We start from the raw sequence: 13,045 nt of genomic DNA, 5'->3' as shown, positions 1-13,045 counted from the left end.
AACTGTGGGGACCTTTGTTTTTAGTACCCTGCTGGTCAGGTTATATTGACAGGCAAAGGAGAGCAGTATGCCTCTTTCCCTTTCACAACCCTTGCAGGCAAAGTAAGCCTTCTATACTTTATTTCTTTAATCTCTGCAAGTTAACAATCTACAAACTTTTTTTTAAGATACAAATTATTCTTTCATCTGCAAAACGAAATAAAAAGCTAAGAATGAGTCAAGTCTGGATCTTTTATGTGTGTTTCCTTGCAGCAAGCCTGGCCTGGAGGAACCCAACAAATTCTCCTACCTTCAACCTGGCAGCAGTTGCCTGGGGTAGCTCTACACAACTCAGTCCAGCCTACTGCAGTTATTCCAGAGGCCATGGGGAGCAGTCAGCAGCTAGCCGACTGGAGGCAAGCACCTTCTCTTTTTCTCTGGGAGATTTGTATGAGTAGGATCCTGTAGAGTAGGAATACTTGATATGAAGAGACTAGAAAGAAAATTAAGGAAATTTTATGTTCGAAATTCTTTGAGAAAAGGACTCATTAGTCTAGAAAAAGAGTCATAAGAAAAATTGAGATATAGGAAGATGCCGGCTCTCTGGTCAGGAATCATTTGCTTCCTATTTAAACAGAACCTTAAGTGAATGGAAAGAACACAGCGATATCTTAAAGCCTTAAAATCCCAGTGACTACCATAAGAGTAAAATACAACTGTGCTTAGTGTTTTAATCATTCCAGTACCCATTGGGTCCTGGGTTCGAGTGCGTTGGGGAGTCACTCTTCTGTTTCGTTACTTTGGTACAGGAATGCCCACTCTCATGGCAACCAGTACAGCACTATCATGCAGCAGCCATCTTTGCTGACTAACCATGTGACGTTGGCCACTGCTCAGCCTCTGAATGTTGGTGTTGCCCATGTTGTCAGACAACAACAGACTAGTTCCCTCCCTTCAAAGAAGAATAAGCAGTCTGCTCCAGTCTCTTCCAAGTAAGTCTGTGTTAGATCCTATGGTTAAAACTTTAAGGTGAGTTGTGCGGCATTCAAATTGACACAGTACAGGTATTTTGGGTATAAAGCAGCAAGTGCCTGCCAAATTGAGTGTGGGCTGATCTTTTCATCTGTCTAGGTGTGTCCTTGGTATGGTCATTCTTTAGCTCTGCTGTCATTTTAGATCCACACTACCTTTATGTTTTAATTTTTTGCTACATTTACTCTTCGTGTGATGTGCAGTGGTGTGTGTGTGTGTGTGTGTGTGTGTGTGTGTGTGTGTGTGTGTGTTGGCCTATGTGTGTGCTTGCATACGTGTGATGTGCAGTGGTGTGTGTGTCGGCCTATGTGTGTGCTTGCATGCATGTACCATGTACGTGCACACTTGTGAGCATGTGATGCACATCCCTTGGCAGATGTATGTAGGTCACAGGACAGGGTACAGGAGTCAATTTTGTCATGCCATAATTAATCCTTGGGATTGAGCTCAGGTCATCTGGTTAGGGTGTCAAGCACTGAGCTGTTTGGCCAGACATGTTTTCATATTTGGCCTACATTTTGATGAGTGAAACTTACCCTGGGGAGAAAGGTGTAGAAAAATACAAATTCTTTTTTGTTGTTGTTGTTGGTTTTTTGTTTTGTTTTGTTTTTTCAAGGCAGGGTTTCTCTGTGTAGCCCTGGCTGTCCTGGACTTGCTTTTGTAGACCAGGCTGGCCTCGAACTCACAGAGATCTGCCTGTCTCTGCCTCCCGAGGGAGTGCTGGGATTAAAGGCATGTGCCACCCTGCCCATCTGTAAAGATAAAAATTCTTATCCTTGAAAACACCAGCCAGAATCATTAGTTTTTCATTAGACCTTTTATAGTTAAGTGTATTATCTTAATGATTAGGTTAAAAAGAACCAGAAGGCAATTAGAAAGTCAAAGGAAAAGTTGTACAGTTTGGCAGGGTAGAGGGCAAGGACAAACTAGCCTTACCTTGTAAACTTTCTCAACAGAGCCTCCTTGGAAGTTCTGCCTTCCCAAGTTTACTCTCTGGTTGGAAGTAGTCCTCTTCGTACCACATCTTCTTATAATTCCCTCGTCCCTGTCCAAGACCAGCATCAGCCAATCATCATTCCAGATACTCCCAGCCCTCCTGTGAGTGTCATCACTATCCGCAGTGACACTGATGAAGAAGAGGACAACAAATATAAGCCCAACAGGTAAGCTAGGCAAATGGTTGTCAGACATTGTCTGTCTCTGACTGATAGCTTTATTCAAGGGCGGTTTGACTGAAAAAAAAAAAAAAAAAAAAAACAACAACAAATAAGCATAGCATGGATAAATCAGTCAAACACAGAAGTTCTCATTACTGAGCCTTGTCAAATTTTCTGTAATGTTATTCATCAATAAAATCTTTTAGACACATCAGAGAAAAGGTTGATGTAGCTACTCTGGCTTCAAATACATGTTAAACTACAGACACGATCCTTACCTTCAAGGAGCTTGTCCTGAAAACAGAGCCATCGCAGACATGTAAGAACAGTTCATTGGAGTGAGTAGGGAGCTAGATTATTAGAACCTCATATAATATCTTACTCTGCCTGGGAGAGGTAGGACTCTTCTGCCCCTATTTATGATCTGAAACTGAAAATTTTAAATATCAGCCTATTTCCTGATAGCCTAGCAATTTTGCCAGGTGTATTATTTTTCTGTTGCTGTGATAGAACACCTTGACAAAAAGCAACTTAAGGGTGAAATGATGGTATTTTGGCCTAGCGTTTCAGAGAGGATAAATATAGTCAGTTCCGGTGGGGAGGACATGGAAGCAGGGCATGAGTCTGGACTGACAGCATTTGATTCATATTGAGGAAGGAAAAAGGAGGAGAGGAGACAGGAAGTGAGGTCCAGCCCTAAATCTCAAAGCCTGCTCCAGTGAGATGCTGGCTTTCTTTAGCAAAGCTCCGCCTCCTAATGGTTCCACAACCTTCCTAAACATTGCTAAACAACTGGGAACCAAGTGAGCTTATGGGGACACTTCTTTTCAAGCCACAACACCAAGCCCTTAGCTAGGCAGTTTACTGAGGGAACTGGTAAGTTTAAGAACTATGAGACATGCCTTTCTCTTAGCATGAGCCTTGATTGATTGAGCTTTTGGTTTTAGGTATAACCTTTTACCTGCGAAAGTAAATTAATTCCACATTAGTTCACATGTGGAAGTGAACTAATAGACTTTTAACAGAATTATAACTAAGTGAGCTTTAAAGAGTTTCAAAGATATTTCCAGGTGTGATGGCACATACCTTTAATCCCAACACTCAGAAGGCAGACACAGGCAAATCTCTAATGAATTCTAAGCCAGCCAGGTCTACATTGCAAATTTTAGGCCAGCCAAGGGCTACACAGCATCTTTAAAAAAAAAAAAAAATGTATAAATCAACAAAGATAAAGACTTATTATGTTTATACTCGTGTACCTATGGGTCTGGTTCCTGTGGAGGCTGGAGGACGACGTGGGATCCCTTGAAGCTCCCATTGCAGTTGTTATGAACTAGCTGCCTGACTTGTAGTGGAAACTGAGCTCTAGACCTTTGAAAGAACAACAGGCACTCTTCAAGAGCCATCTTTCCAGCCTGCCAAGTAAAGTTTGAATGAACTTGGAAAAACAAAGTTAGAGAGCATTTTGGGCCTTTTATTTTGTTTTATTTTTCTGTTTGTTTTGTTTTGTTTTTTTGAGACAGGGTTTCTCTGTGTAGCCTTGGCTGTCCTGGACTTGAATTATAGACCAGGCTGGCCTCAATTTCACAGAGATCCACTTGCCTCTGCCTCCCCAGGTGCTGGGACTAAAGGCGATTGCCACTGTGCCTGGCTCATTTGGAGCCTTTTAATTCTATTTGAAAGACGGTAAACTTACAAGTCAGGTTGTGAAAGTGCTCATTGAACTGATTAAGGGAAGAGAAAAAAAAAAATAAACCTTTGGCAAGAGAAAGTGATGAAGTAATAACAGAACATATATGTGAGGTATAGCCAGCATGATTTCTTTGACTTAAGCCAGTTCTATTAAAAACAAATATATAAGGGAAGCTGAAGATGGTAAAATGAGAGTCATGAAGCAGCGCTTTCTCAGAACCACAGTACAGCTGGGTTTGGCACTGCAGCACACACCTGTTGTGGCAGTGTTTAGGAGGCAGAGATAGGATTTTGAGTTTTAGGCCATCCTGGTGTACAGCCCGCCTCAAACAAACAAAAAACAGTTGTTGTTGTTGTTTTTCTCATTTTTTTGAGAAATTTGATTAAAGATAGTCACAAACATTTTAGTCTAAGAAAATGATAAAGGAGATAGAGTGGTTCTTGAATGTTATTGAAAGAATATGATTGAAAATAGCTAGGAGGCAATGTGGAGAAATTGTGGACTCCAAAATTATTTTGTCCTGGGTCTGAGTGCTGTCTTTACCGTTTACCCTTTGTGTGACTATGTATAAATTCCTTGACTAGGTTTTAATTTCCTTATCTACTTAATGGAGGTATGGCAGGGTTGAAAAAATTCCCTGGCTTGTATAGTGTGTGAAAACAGTGCCCGATGCAGAGCAAATACTTCTTAGCTCTTTGCTGCTGAGGTTCTTGTCATTTAGGAGAGAACCATAGACCATTTAAGACATTGCTTAACGGAGCAGTTACAATTTTCTCTACTTCCTTCTCCTCAGCTCGGGCTTGAAGGCGAGGTCAAATGTCATCAGCTACGTGACTGTCAATGACTCTCCAGACTCAGACTCCTCCCTGAACAGCCCGTATTCCACTGACACTCTGGGTGCTCTCCGGGGCAACAGTGGGACACTTCTGGAGGGACCTGGCAGAGCTGCAGCAGATGGCACTGGTACCCGTACCATCATTGTGCCTCCATTGAAAACACAGCTTGGTGACTGCACTGTAGCAACACAGGCCTCAGGTAAGTAGGATCTTTAACGTTAGAATTGAGTTTTTCTTGGATGTGTATATGTCTAATATTCAGTTATACTATGCCAGTAGTTAAGACTAAGAAGCATAAATATTCGTTTTTGGGGGGGTGAGGACAGTTCCACAACTTTATTTGACATTCAGTTGGTTAGTTCTCATCCACATTGACCATCTGCAGATTTTTGAATGTGCTAACAGGCATGTAAGTTCCCAATGTGTAGTGCTTGTTTGGTGAATCCTCATCTTCATTACATTTTCTGGACAAACGTACTCAGATGCAATAGGGAACATTCCTTATTCCTTTGGCCCAGACAGTTTTGTTGTTGTTGTTGTTTCAGGACAGGGTTTCTCTGAACATTTAGCCCTGGCTGTCCTGGACTCACTTTGTAGACCAGACTGGCTTTGAGCTTACATCACTCTGCCTACCTCTGCCTCACTGAGTGCTGGGATTTACAGGTGTGTGCCACCACACCCGGCTCAGACAGCTTTATTGAGCTAATATTTCTGGAGTTCCCATCTCCTTTATGCCAAATTTTCTTTGAGTGCCTCAAGAGTACATTTCTTGATGGTGTATTCTTGGGTCACCACCTTGTTGATGGCAGAATGGCCTTTTTTACCACCCGTATTTGTGGGAGCCATTCTGCCTGGCCCAAGTTGGGGAAAAAAGCAGATATTCTTAAATAGTACTTAATTCAGAAATCTTCCTACATTTATTTGCTTGGATTAAAATGAAAATGAGGTTGTGTTTGGTGTCAACATAGTTTTTTCAGTATATTTATCTCTTGTAACAGACAGTAAGTTGATAAGACATATCTTAAATAGCAGGAAGACTCTAGTAAGTTTGACTTGCCACAGGTGATTTGGATTTTATTATCTAGAATAGGAAGGACTTGATAATATTAAAGATGACTGTGAGGTAGAGATGGCTCAGTGGTTAAGAGTGCTTGCTGTTCTTCCAGAGGACAGGAGTTTGTTTCCTGTTATCCACATCAGGCATCGTACCACTACCTCTAACTCCAGCTCCAGGGGAAACAGCACCTCTGGACTCTGTGGGCATCCTCAGACACAGACACACATACATAAGAGTAAGATAAATCCTTTTTTAAAAAGCCTTTTAGGCTTTCAGTCAAAGCAGTGATACTTTGATGATTTTATTTTTACACAGTTACCTCCATCCATTTTGCCGTTGGACCCTGAGCTTAGGTCCATATATGGTAGTTTGTTAGCTGCGCAGTACAAGTGCATTAACAAGTCCCGACTTCTTTCCGTGACGGAAGTTTATTTTTGCTTAGAATGGCTTCCCTCTGCAAGTGTCCCTGCTCTTTAGGCTTGCATGAAGCTAAGGACTAGAACCTGGGACTTCTTAGCATCCTGTCAGAAGTCTTTCTTTTCTTTTCTTTCTTTCTTTTCTTTCTTTTCTTTCTTTCTTTCTTTCTTTCTTTCTTTCTTTCTTTCTTTCTTTCTCTTTCTTTTTCTTTCTTTCCCATTTTTTTTTAATAAAATTTATTTATTTTGTTATGTATACAATGTTCTGCCTGCATGTACACCTGCAGGCTAGAAGAAGGCACCAGATCTCATTATAGATGGTTGTGAGCCACCATGTGGTTGCTGGGAATTGAACTCAGGACCTCTGGAAGAACAAGCAGTGCTTTTAGCCTCTGAGCCATCTCTCCAGCTGTCAGAAGTTTCTTAACTTCTAGACCTTTCTTAACCTCTAGATGCAGAGAGGCTCAGGAAAGGCAGTCTTGTTAGGCAGCTGCTTCCCTTGGGCAACCTTATTACAAAGGAAGGGAAGAATGGCTTTTGGTGTTAGAATAGCCAAATGTGCTTCCCCATAGAGATAGTCAGCTACCTTGAAGACAAGGCAGAACATCTTGATGCCTCGTTCCTGAATATAATTATTAGGACTTATGCCTTAATAATATGAATCCTTAATAATAATATAGTCCACATTCCAGTTTTCATACTGGTAACATAGAAGGAAGCCAATTTTTATATTCTATTGCCCATTAATCTCTTCGAATGTGAAGACAATACATACCCCAAAGGATAGAATTTTGTCTTCATTTTAGATCCTTTGGACCTTTAAATAGTCTTAAGAATTACCAATATCTCTCTCAGCTCCTCATTGTCACTTATTTAATCCCATCCTACATAAAACTACAGGCTCATTGGAGGCATGGAATGTGTCCTCTGTATTTCTAAGGATCTATGTGGGCTTTGTGACAAGACAGAAAAGAAATGGATAATGTAGTTTTTGTTCTGGACAAATCTAATTGAGGAAGTAAGATATAGGGAGACATAAATTCTTGCAAACTACAGACAAACTCGATAGTCTAAGCTGAGGCCAATCATGTTAAACCTTGAGCTCTTTTCCCTTTTTTAGGTCTCCTTAGCAGTAAGACCAAGCCAGTGGCCTCAGTGAGTGGGCAGTCCTCTGGATGCTGTATCACCCCCACAGGGTACCGAGCTCAGCGAGGGGGGACCAGCGCAGTGCAGCCACTCAACCTTAGCCAGGTAAGCGCTAGGGGCTGCTACCTTCTGTTTGAGTTCTCCCCTGTTGTTACTCTTTGGAGAACCCTGCTTCTGGCTGGACTGCTAAATAAAGCCAAATGAAGCTTCTTTTGTGGTGAACATCTGGTGTTCTGTGGCCTGCGTCGTGCCTGCATGTGCTACGTCTCTTCATTTGATCTATGAGTGTGTGTGGGATGTACTGCTCCACCATATAAGCTTTGGAACCAAATTCTCTTCCTTATTCTCAGGCCATAAGTAACTTGATCCTTACCCTGTTTACCTGAGTCAAGACAGAGAAAGCCACTTGAATCAGCTGGTTCTAATTCTAACTGTTCCTAGAGTTTGAGACATCTCCTGCCCTGCCATGTGATTCTCTGAGATAGTGAGGGGTACTCTTCCATTTCTGCTTCCTCTTTTCTCAGCTAAAACTCTGGTGCTCATATGATATCTGTCAAAAGTGAGTATCGGAATGAAGGTTTAGCTATGTGCAAACGGAAGTTAAGTCAGTGCGTGTACTTGAGGCTCCACACTTTAAGAGGGCTGTGGAGAGCTTAGAGGAGAGCAAGGAAAACAATAAGAAAGGTTAGTTTACAGAAAAACCACTGATTCCAGGACAGGGTGAGTTAAGTTACTAACATGCAGGTCTGGACACCCTACGAACTCAGGATTCTCCACTTCCTCTCTCACACTGTCATATTTAGGTGCAAACTGTTGCTTTCTTGAGCAGAATTAGGATCTGTTCTTCCTAGAGGCAGAGGCATAGTTGGCTCACTTCTGGCCGCTTCCATTGCCAGTCTGGGAGATTCTGTGCCAAGGCAGTCCAGAGACAGTACACATCAGAACCTCAAGGCCTTTAGTGCTATGAACCAGAGTGACCTCAAGATTCCTCATTCCCTTCTTCCTCCTTCCAGAACCAGCAGTCATCGTCAGCTCCAACCTCGCAGGAAAGAAGCAGCAACCCTGCTCCCCGCAGACAGCAGGCATTTGTGGCCCCGCTCTCCCAAGCCCCCTACGCCTTCCAGCATGGCAGCCCACTGCACTCGACGGGGCACCCACACTTGGCCCCAGCCCCTGCTCACCTGCCAAGCCAGCCTCACCTGTACACGTACGCTGCCCCCACTTCTGCTGCTGCATTGGGTTCCACCAGTTCCATTGCTCATCTTTTCTCCCCCCAGGGTTCCTCAAGGCATGCTGCAGCTTATACCACCCACCCTAGCACTCTGGTGCACCAGGTGCCTGTCAGTGTTGGGCCTAGCCTCCTCACTTCCGCCAGTGTGGCCCCTGCTCAGTACCAACACCAGTTTGCCACTCAGTCCTACATTGGGTCTTCCCGAGGCTCAACAATTTACACTGGATACCCACTGAGTCCTACCAAGATCAGTCAGTATTCTTACTTGTAGTTGATGAGCACGAGGGAGGCTTCATGGCTGGCTGCTACTGGCCCTGAGTTCTTAATGGGCTCTGGTGAGCGCCTCCATTATCTTCTCTTGAAAGTTCCTAGCCAGCAAGCTCGTTCTGCAGGGGCCCACTGAAGCAGAAGGCTTTTCTCTGGGGACCGGCTCTCAGTGTTGACTGCATTGTTGTAGTCTCCCAAGTCTGCCCTATTTTTAATTCTTTATTCTTGTGACAGCATTTTTGGACTTTGGAAGAGCTCAGAAGCCCATCTTCTGCAGTTACCAAGGAAGAAAGAACGTTCTGAAGTTAACCCTCTCACATACATTTTGTGTTTTTGACTTGATTTCTGTAAATGCTTTTAAAAACAAGTGAAGTCCTTCTTTAAGAGGAAAAGTGCTGAGAAAGGATTTGAATCTTGTAACAGATGAGAAAAAGTCATTACATTTTGTTTGTTTAAAAAGTGAGACTTTCTTGCCTTTTATTTTAAAAGCAGCTTATGCGAGGCTGTACTTTCCTCTTAGGCATTTCTCCTCAAAGGTTGATCTTTGCTTATGGCACATTGAAACTTACAGTGATTTAGTTATTTTTTTCATGTTGTGTTGTCCTTATTGGGCAGTTGTTAGTACTTTTGGCAAAAGTATTGAAACCTTTGTAGTTGCTTCTGTGCCCATTACAGTGGCGTTAAAAAGGCAGCCTGGCGCTTGCCAGTTACTCAGTGTGAGAGGGTCTGTGCCCACCAGGATTCTTTTTAAATGAAGCACCATGAATTTTTTTCTTAGATTGTTTTTTAAAAGTTCTTCTTTCCTCTCTGGTTCAACTTAAATTCTCCTACTAGAAAAGCCAGTGAGGTGATAAGTGTACTACGGTGGTGGTTTTTTGCATACAATAGTATGCAGAATCTCTCTAGGATGAGCTACTGGCCCTGATGAGCTTTGCCTAAGATTTCTATGAACTTCCAATAATACGCCTCTGTGTTTTCTTCATCTCCCCCTTCTGTTTTATGTGATTGATTTGAGGGGAACGCTAAGGAAACTAAAACCAGATAAATTGTGTATAGCTTTTGTACTTTAAAGTAGCTTCCTTTGTATGCCAACAGCAAATTGAATGCTCTCTTACTAAGACTTATATAATAAGTGCATGTAGGAACTGCAGAAAATATTTTAAAAGTTTATTACTGAATTTAAAAATATTTTAGAAGTTTTGTAATGGTGGTGTTTTAATATTTTGCATAATTAAATATGTACATATTGATTAGAAAAATATAACAATTTTCCTCTAACCCAGAATGTTATTTGTAATCAAATGTGTAGTGATTACACTTGAATTGTGTATTTAGTGTGTATCTGATCCTCCAGTGTTACCCCGGAGATAGATTATATCTCCACTGTATTTAAACCAAAATGAACTGATACTTGTTGGAATGTATGTGAACTAATTGCAATTATATTAGAGCATATTACTGTAGTGCTGAGTGAGCAGGGACATTGCCTGCAAGGAGAGGAGACCCTTGGGATTGTTTTGCACAGGTGTGTCTGGTGAGGAGTTGTTCAGTGTGTGTCTTTTCCTTCCCCCTCTCCTCTCTTCCCTTATTGTAGTGCCTTATATGAAAATGTAGTGGTTAATAGAGTTTACAGTGAGCTTGCCTTAGGATGGACCAGCAAGCCCCAGTGGACCCCAAGCTGTTCACTGGGATTTAACAGAACAGGTTTAGTAGCTGTGTTGTGTAAATGCATTGTTCTCAGTCTCCCTGCCAACAGTGAGAAATCAAAACAGCAGCTTTCCTTCTTTACTGCCACCTCCATCCCGTTCCATTTTGGATCCTTAGCTCAGTTCTCACAGAAGCATTCCCCTATGTGGCTTTCTCACTGTGCCTTGCTGCCTGGCTTCTGTGAGAGTTCAGGAAGCAGGAGAGAGCAGTGAAGCCAGTACTAAATATGCATATTTGAAAGTATGTGCAATCACTTAGGATGCGATTTCCTTTCTCTCTTTTCCACACGGTAGTTCCTGCACATAGTTGATGTTACTAGTAAACTATTTGCTTGTTTCTTTTAAAAAGCATGTAACAGATGTGTTTATACCAAAGAGCCTGTTGTATTGCTTAATATGTCCCCATACTATGAGGAGGGTTTTATAGAACTACTGGTGACAAGCTTACAGAAAGGTTTCTTAATCAGTGAAGAATATTAAAAAGAAACCAAAGCCTCTTGAATCACCACGGTTTTGAGGTTTCTTTGTAACAGCGTGTATGTTCTTGGGGCCCTTCAAGCTGTGAAATTGTCCTAGTATTCAACTCCTCCACAGATTTGGGTCAAGTTGAAGGTACTAGGGATGGGGACATTCCTGCCCAAGAAGGATTTACAGGGAGAAGGTTAACCCTGAGCTAGAGGTGTGGTCCACCTGAATTGATGATTACATTTGAGTGGTAATTCTAGGATTGGTTCTCTATAGAGATGGTGTCAGGGAGGTGCAGGATGGAGATGGGAGATTTCATGGGGCCTGATCAGCAAGCTCTGAACAGGCGAAACACCGAGGAGCTGTCAACGGATTTGGAGTTTCTTCATCATGGGGAGTAAGGGTTTCCAGGGCAGAGCAGGTAGTCAGTACAGCCTGCCAGGAACGTGGTGTGTGTTGTCGTTTCTTTAACCATTATATGAAGCTGTGTGTTCAGCAGTCTGTTGGTTGAGATAACCACGCATTTGTGTAATTTGTCACTAGCGTTATGCAGTTTAAGTCTTGTGTATGTGATCTTTGTGTCTCCTTTTCTCCAAGCATTCTAGTTTTTTCTTGTTTAAATACAGTTTTAGTTTCTAGTTGGAGCATTTTTATACCTTATCTTTTCTCTACAAGGGACAAGATTTATTGTTTTTATAGGATTGAGATGCAGGGAAAAAAAAAACAAACAAATGAACCAACCCTCACCCTGCCCCCTCATCCAATAAGCAGTTATTGAAGATGGGAGTCTTAAACCCATGAGGACAGAGGATGCTCAGGTGCTTGCATCATCACCTGCAACATCTGGCCAGCAGTGTGACTTTACAGACTTTGAGGCTGTCAGTCTGCAAACTGACATTTCAGATTCTCCAGGATAACTAACCTGTGTCTGCTGAATGTGTATGTGCCCGACATAGTCTTAGGTTCATTCTCTCCTGGGCTTAACATTGACCGCTTGCCCTGAGGGCATGGAGGGGAGCCTATGGCTACAGTGAGCAGCTGACCTGGGTCAGCATTGCCTGACTCGGACCAGCTGAAGGTTTTAAACCCTCTCTTAGAACTTGCATTTTCCAGCTTCTTTCTTTCCTGGTGAGAGAAGAAGTGGAAAGGGTTCCAGAGAGCCACCATGGCACACCAGGACACATAGTCACTTCAGGGTTCCATTGCAACTAGAAGATGGTTACCCTTGTGTTCAGCTGAAATGCCAACCCCAGGAATAAGAATTCCACTTCAAACAATGCTGGCCATAAGCGCCTGTTTTTATGGTTGCTCATCCATCGTCCTCCACTAGAGGGGCTTAGCTTGACCGCCCTTGGCCAGGCCAGCACAGTAATCTGTGTTTATCCTGCATGATTATGCAGAAATCTACTAGTTGAGATGGTTTGTTTTAGGATAGGAAATGAAATTGCCTCTCAGTGACAGGAATGGCCAAGCCTGCTTTGTATTTTGACTTTTTTTTTTTTTTTAACTGATGGATGGTGCAGCATGTCTCCATGTCTCCATGGTTGTTTGTTGCTAAACTTTATATAATGTGTGGTTTCAATTCAGCTTGAAAAATAATCTCACTCTATGTAGCAGTACATTATATGTACATTATATGTGATGTTAGTGTTTCTGCTTTGAATCCTTGATATTGCAATGGAATTCCTACTTTATTAAATGTATTTGATATGCTAGTTACTGTGTGTGATTTAAACTTTTTTTTTCTTTCTCCCTTCTCTGGTTGTGTGCTACCTTTTACAAAAAGCTTCTAGAAACAGGTAGTTCTGAGAATTACTGAGCTATGTTTGTAATGCAGGTGTACTTAGGGAATATGTAAAATAATCATTTTAACAAAAGAAATAGCTATTTAAAATTTAATACTAACTATGGGAAAAGGGTCCATTGTGTAAAACATAGTTTATCTTTGGATTCAATGTTTGTCTTTGGTTTTACAAAGTAGCTTGTATTTTCAGTATTTTCTACATAATATGGTAAAAAGTAGAGCAATTGCAATGCATCAATAAAATGGGTAAATTTTC

At 41.9% G+C, this 13,045-nt stretch overlaps 1 protein-coding gene across 2 annotated transcripts in view; it reads left to right on the top strand.

Moving 5' to 3' along the window:
• Hipk1 (homeodomain interacting protein kinase 1) overlaps positions 1-13,045 on the top strand; it is a 53,042-nt gene extending 39,997 nt beyond the window's left edge. For both annotated transcript variants that reach the window (XM_055628679.1, XM_055628675.1), the window contains exons 11-16: positions 253-395; positions 789-971; positions 1,968-2,174; positions 4,655-4,896; positions 7,291-7,421; positions 8,330-13,045. In XM_055628679.1, coding sequence (XP_055484654.1) covers positions 253-395; positions 789-971; positions 1,968-2,174; positions 4,655-4,896; positions 7,291-7,421; positions 8,330-8,818 — 1,395 coding nt within the window. In that variant the 3' untranslated portion in view covers positions 8,819-13,045. The remainder of the gene's footprint in view (positions 1-252; positions 396-788; positions 972-1,967; positions 2,175-4,654; positions 4,897-7,290; positions 7,422-8,329) is intronic.

Source organism: Psammomys obesus, unplaced genomic scaffold (assembly GCF_907164565.1).
Source record: "Psammomys obesus unplaced genomic scaffold, mPsaObe1.curated_primary_1811, whole genome shotgun sequence".
NCBI lineage: Eukaryota > Metazoa > Chordata > Mammalia > Rodentia > Muridae > Psammomys > Psammomys obesus.
This window is presented reverse-complemented; position numbering and strand designations above follow the sequence as displayed.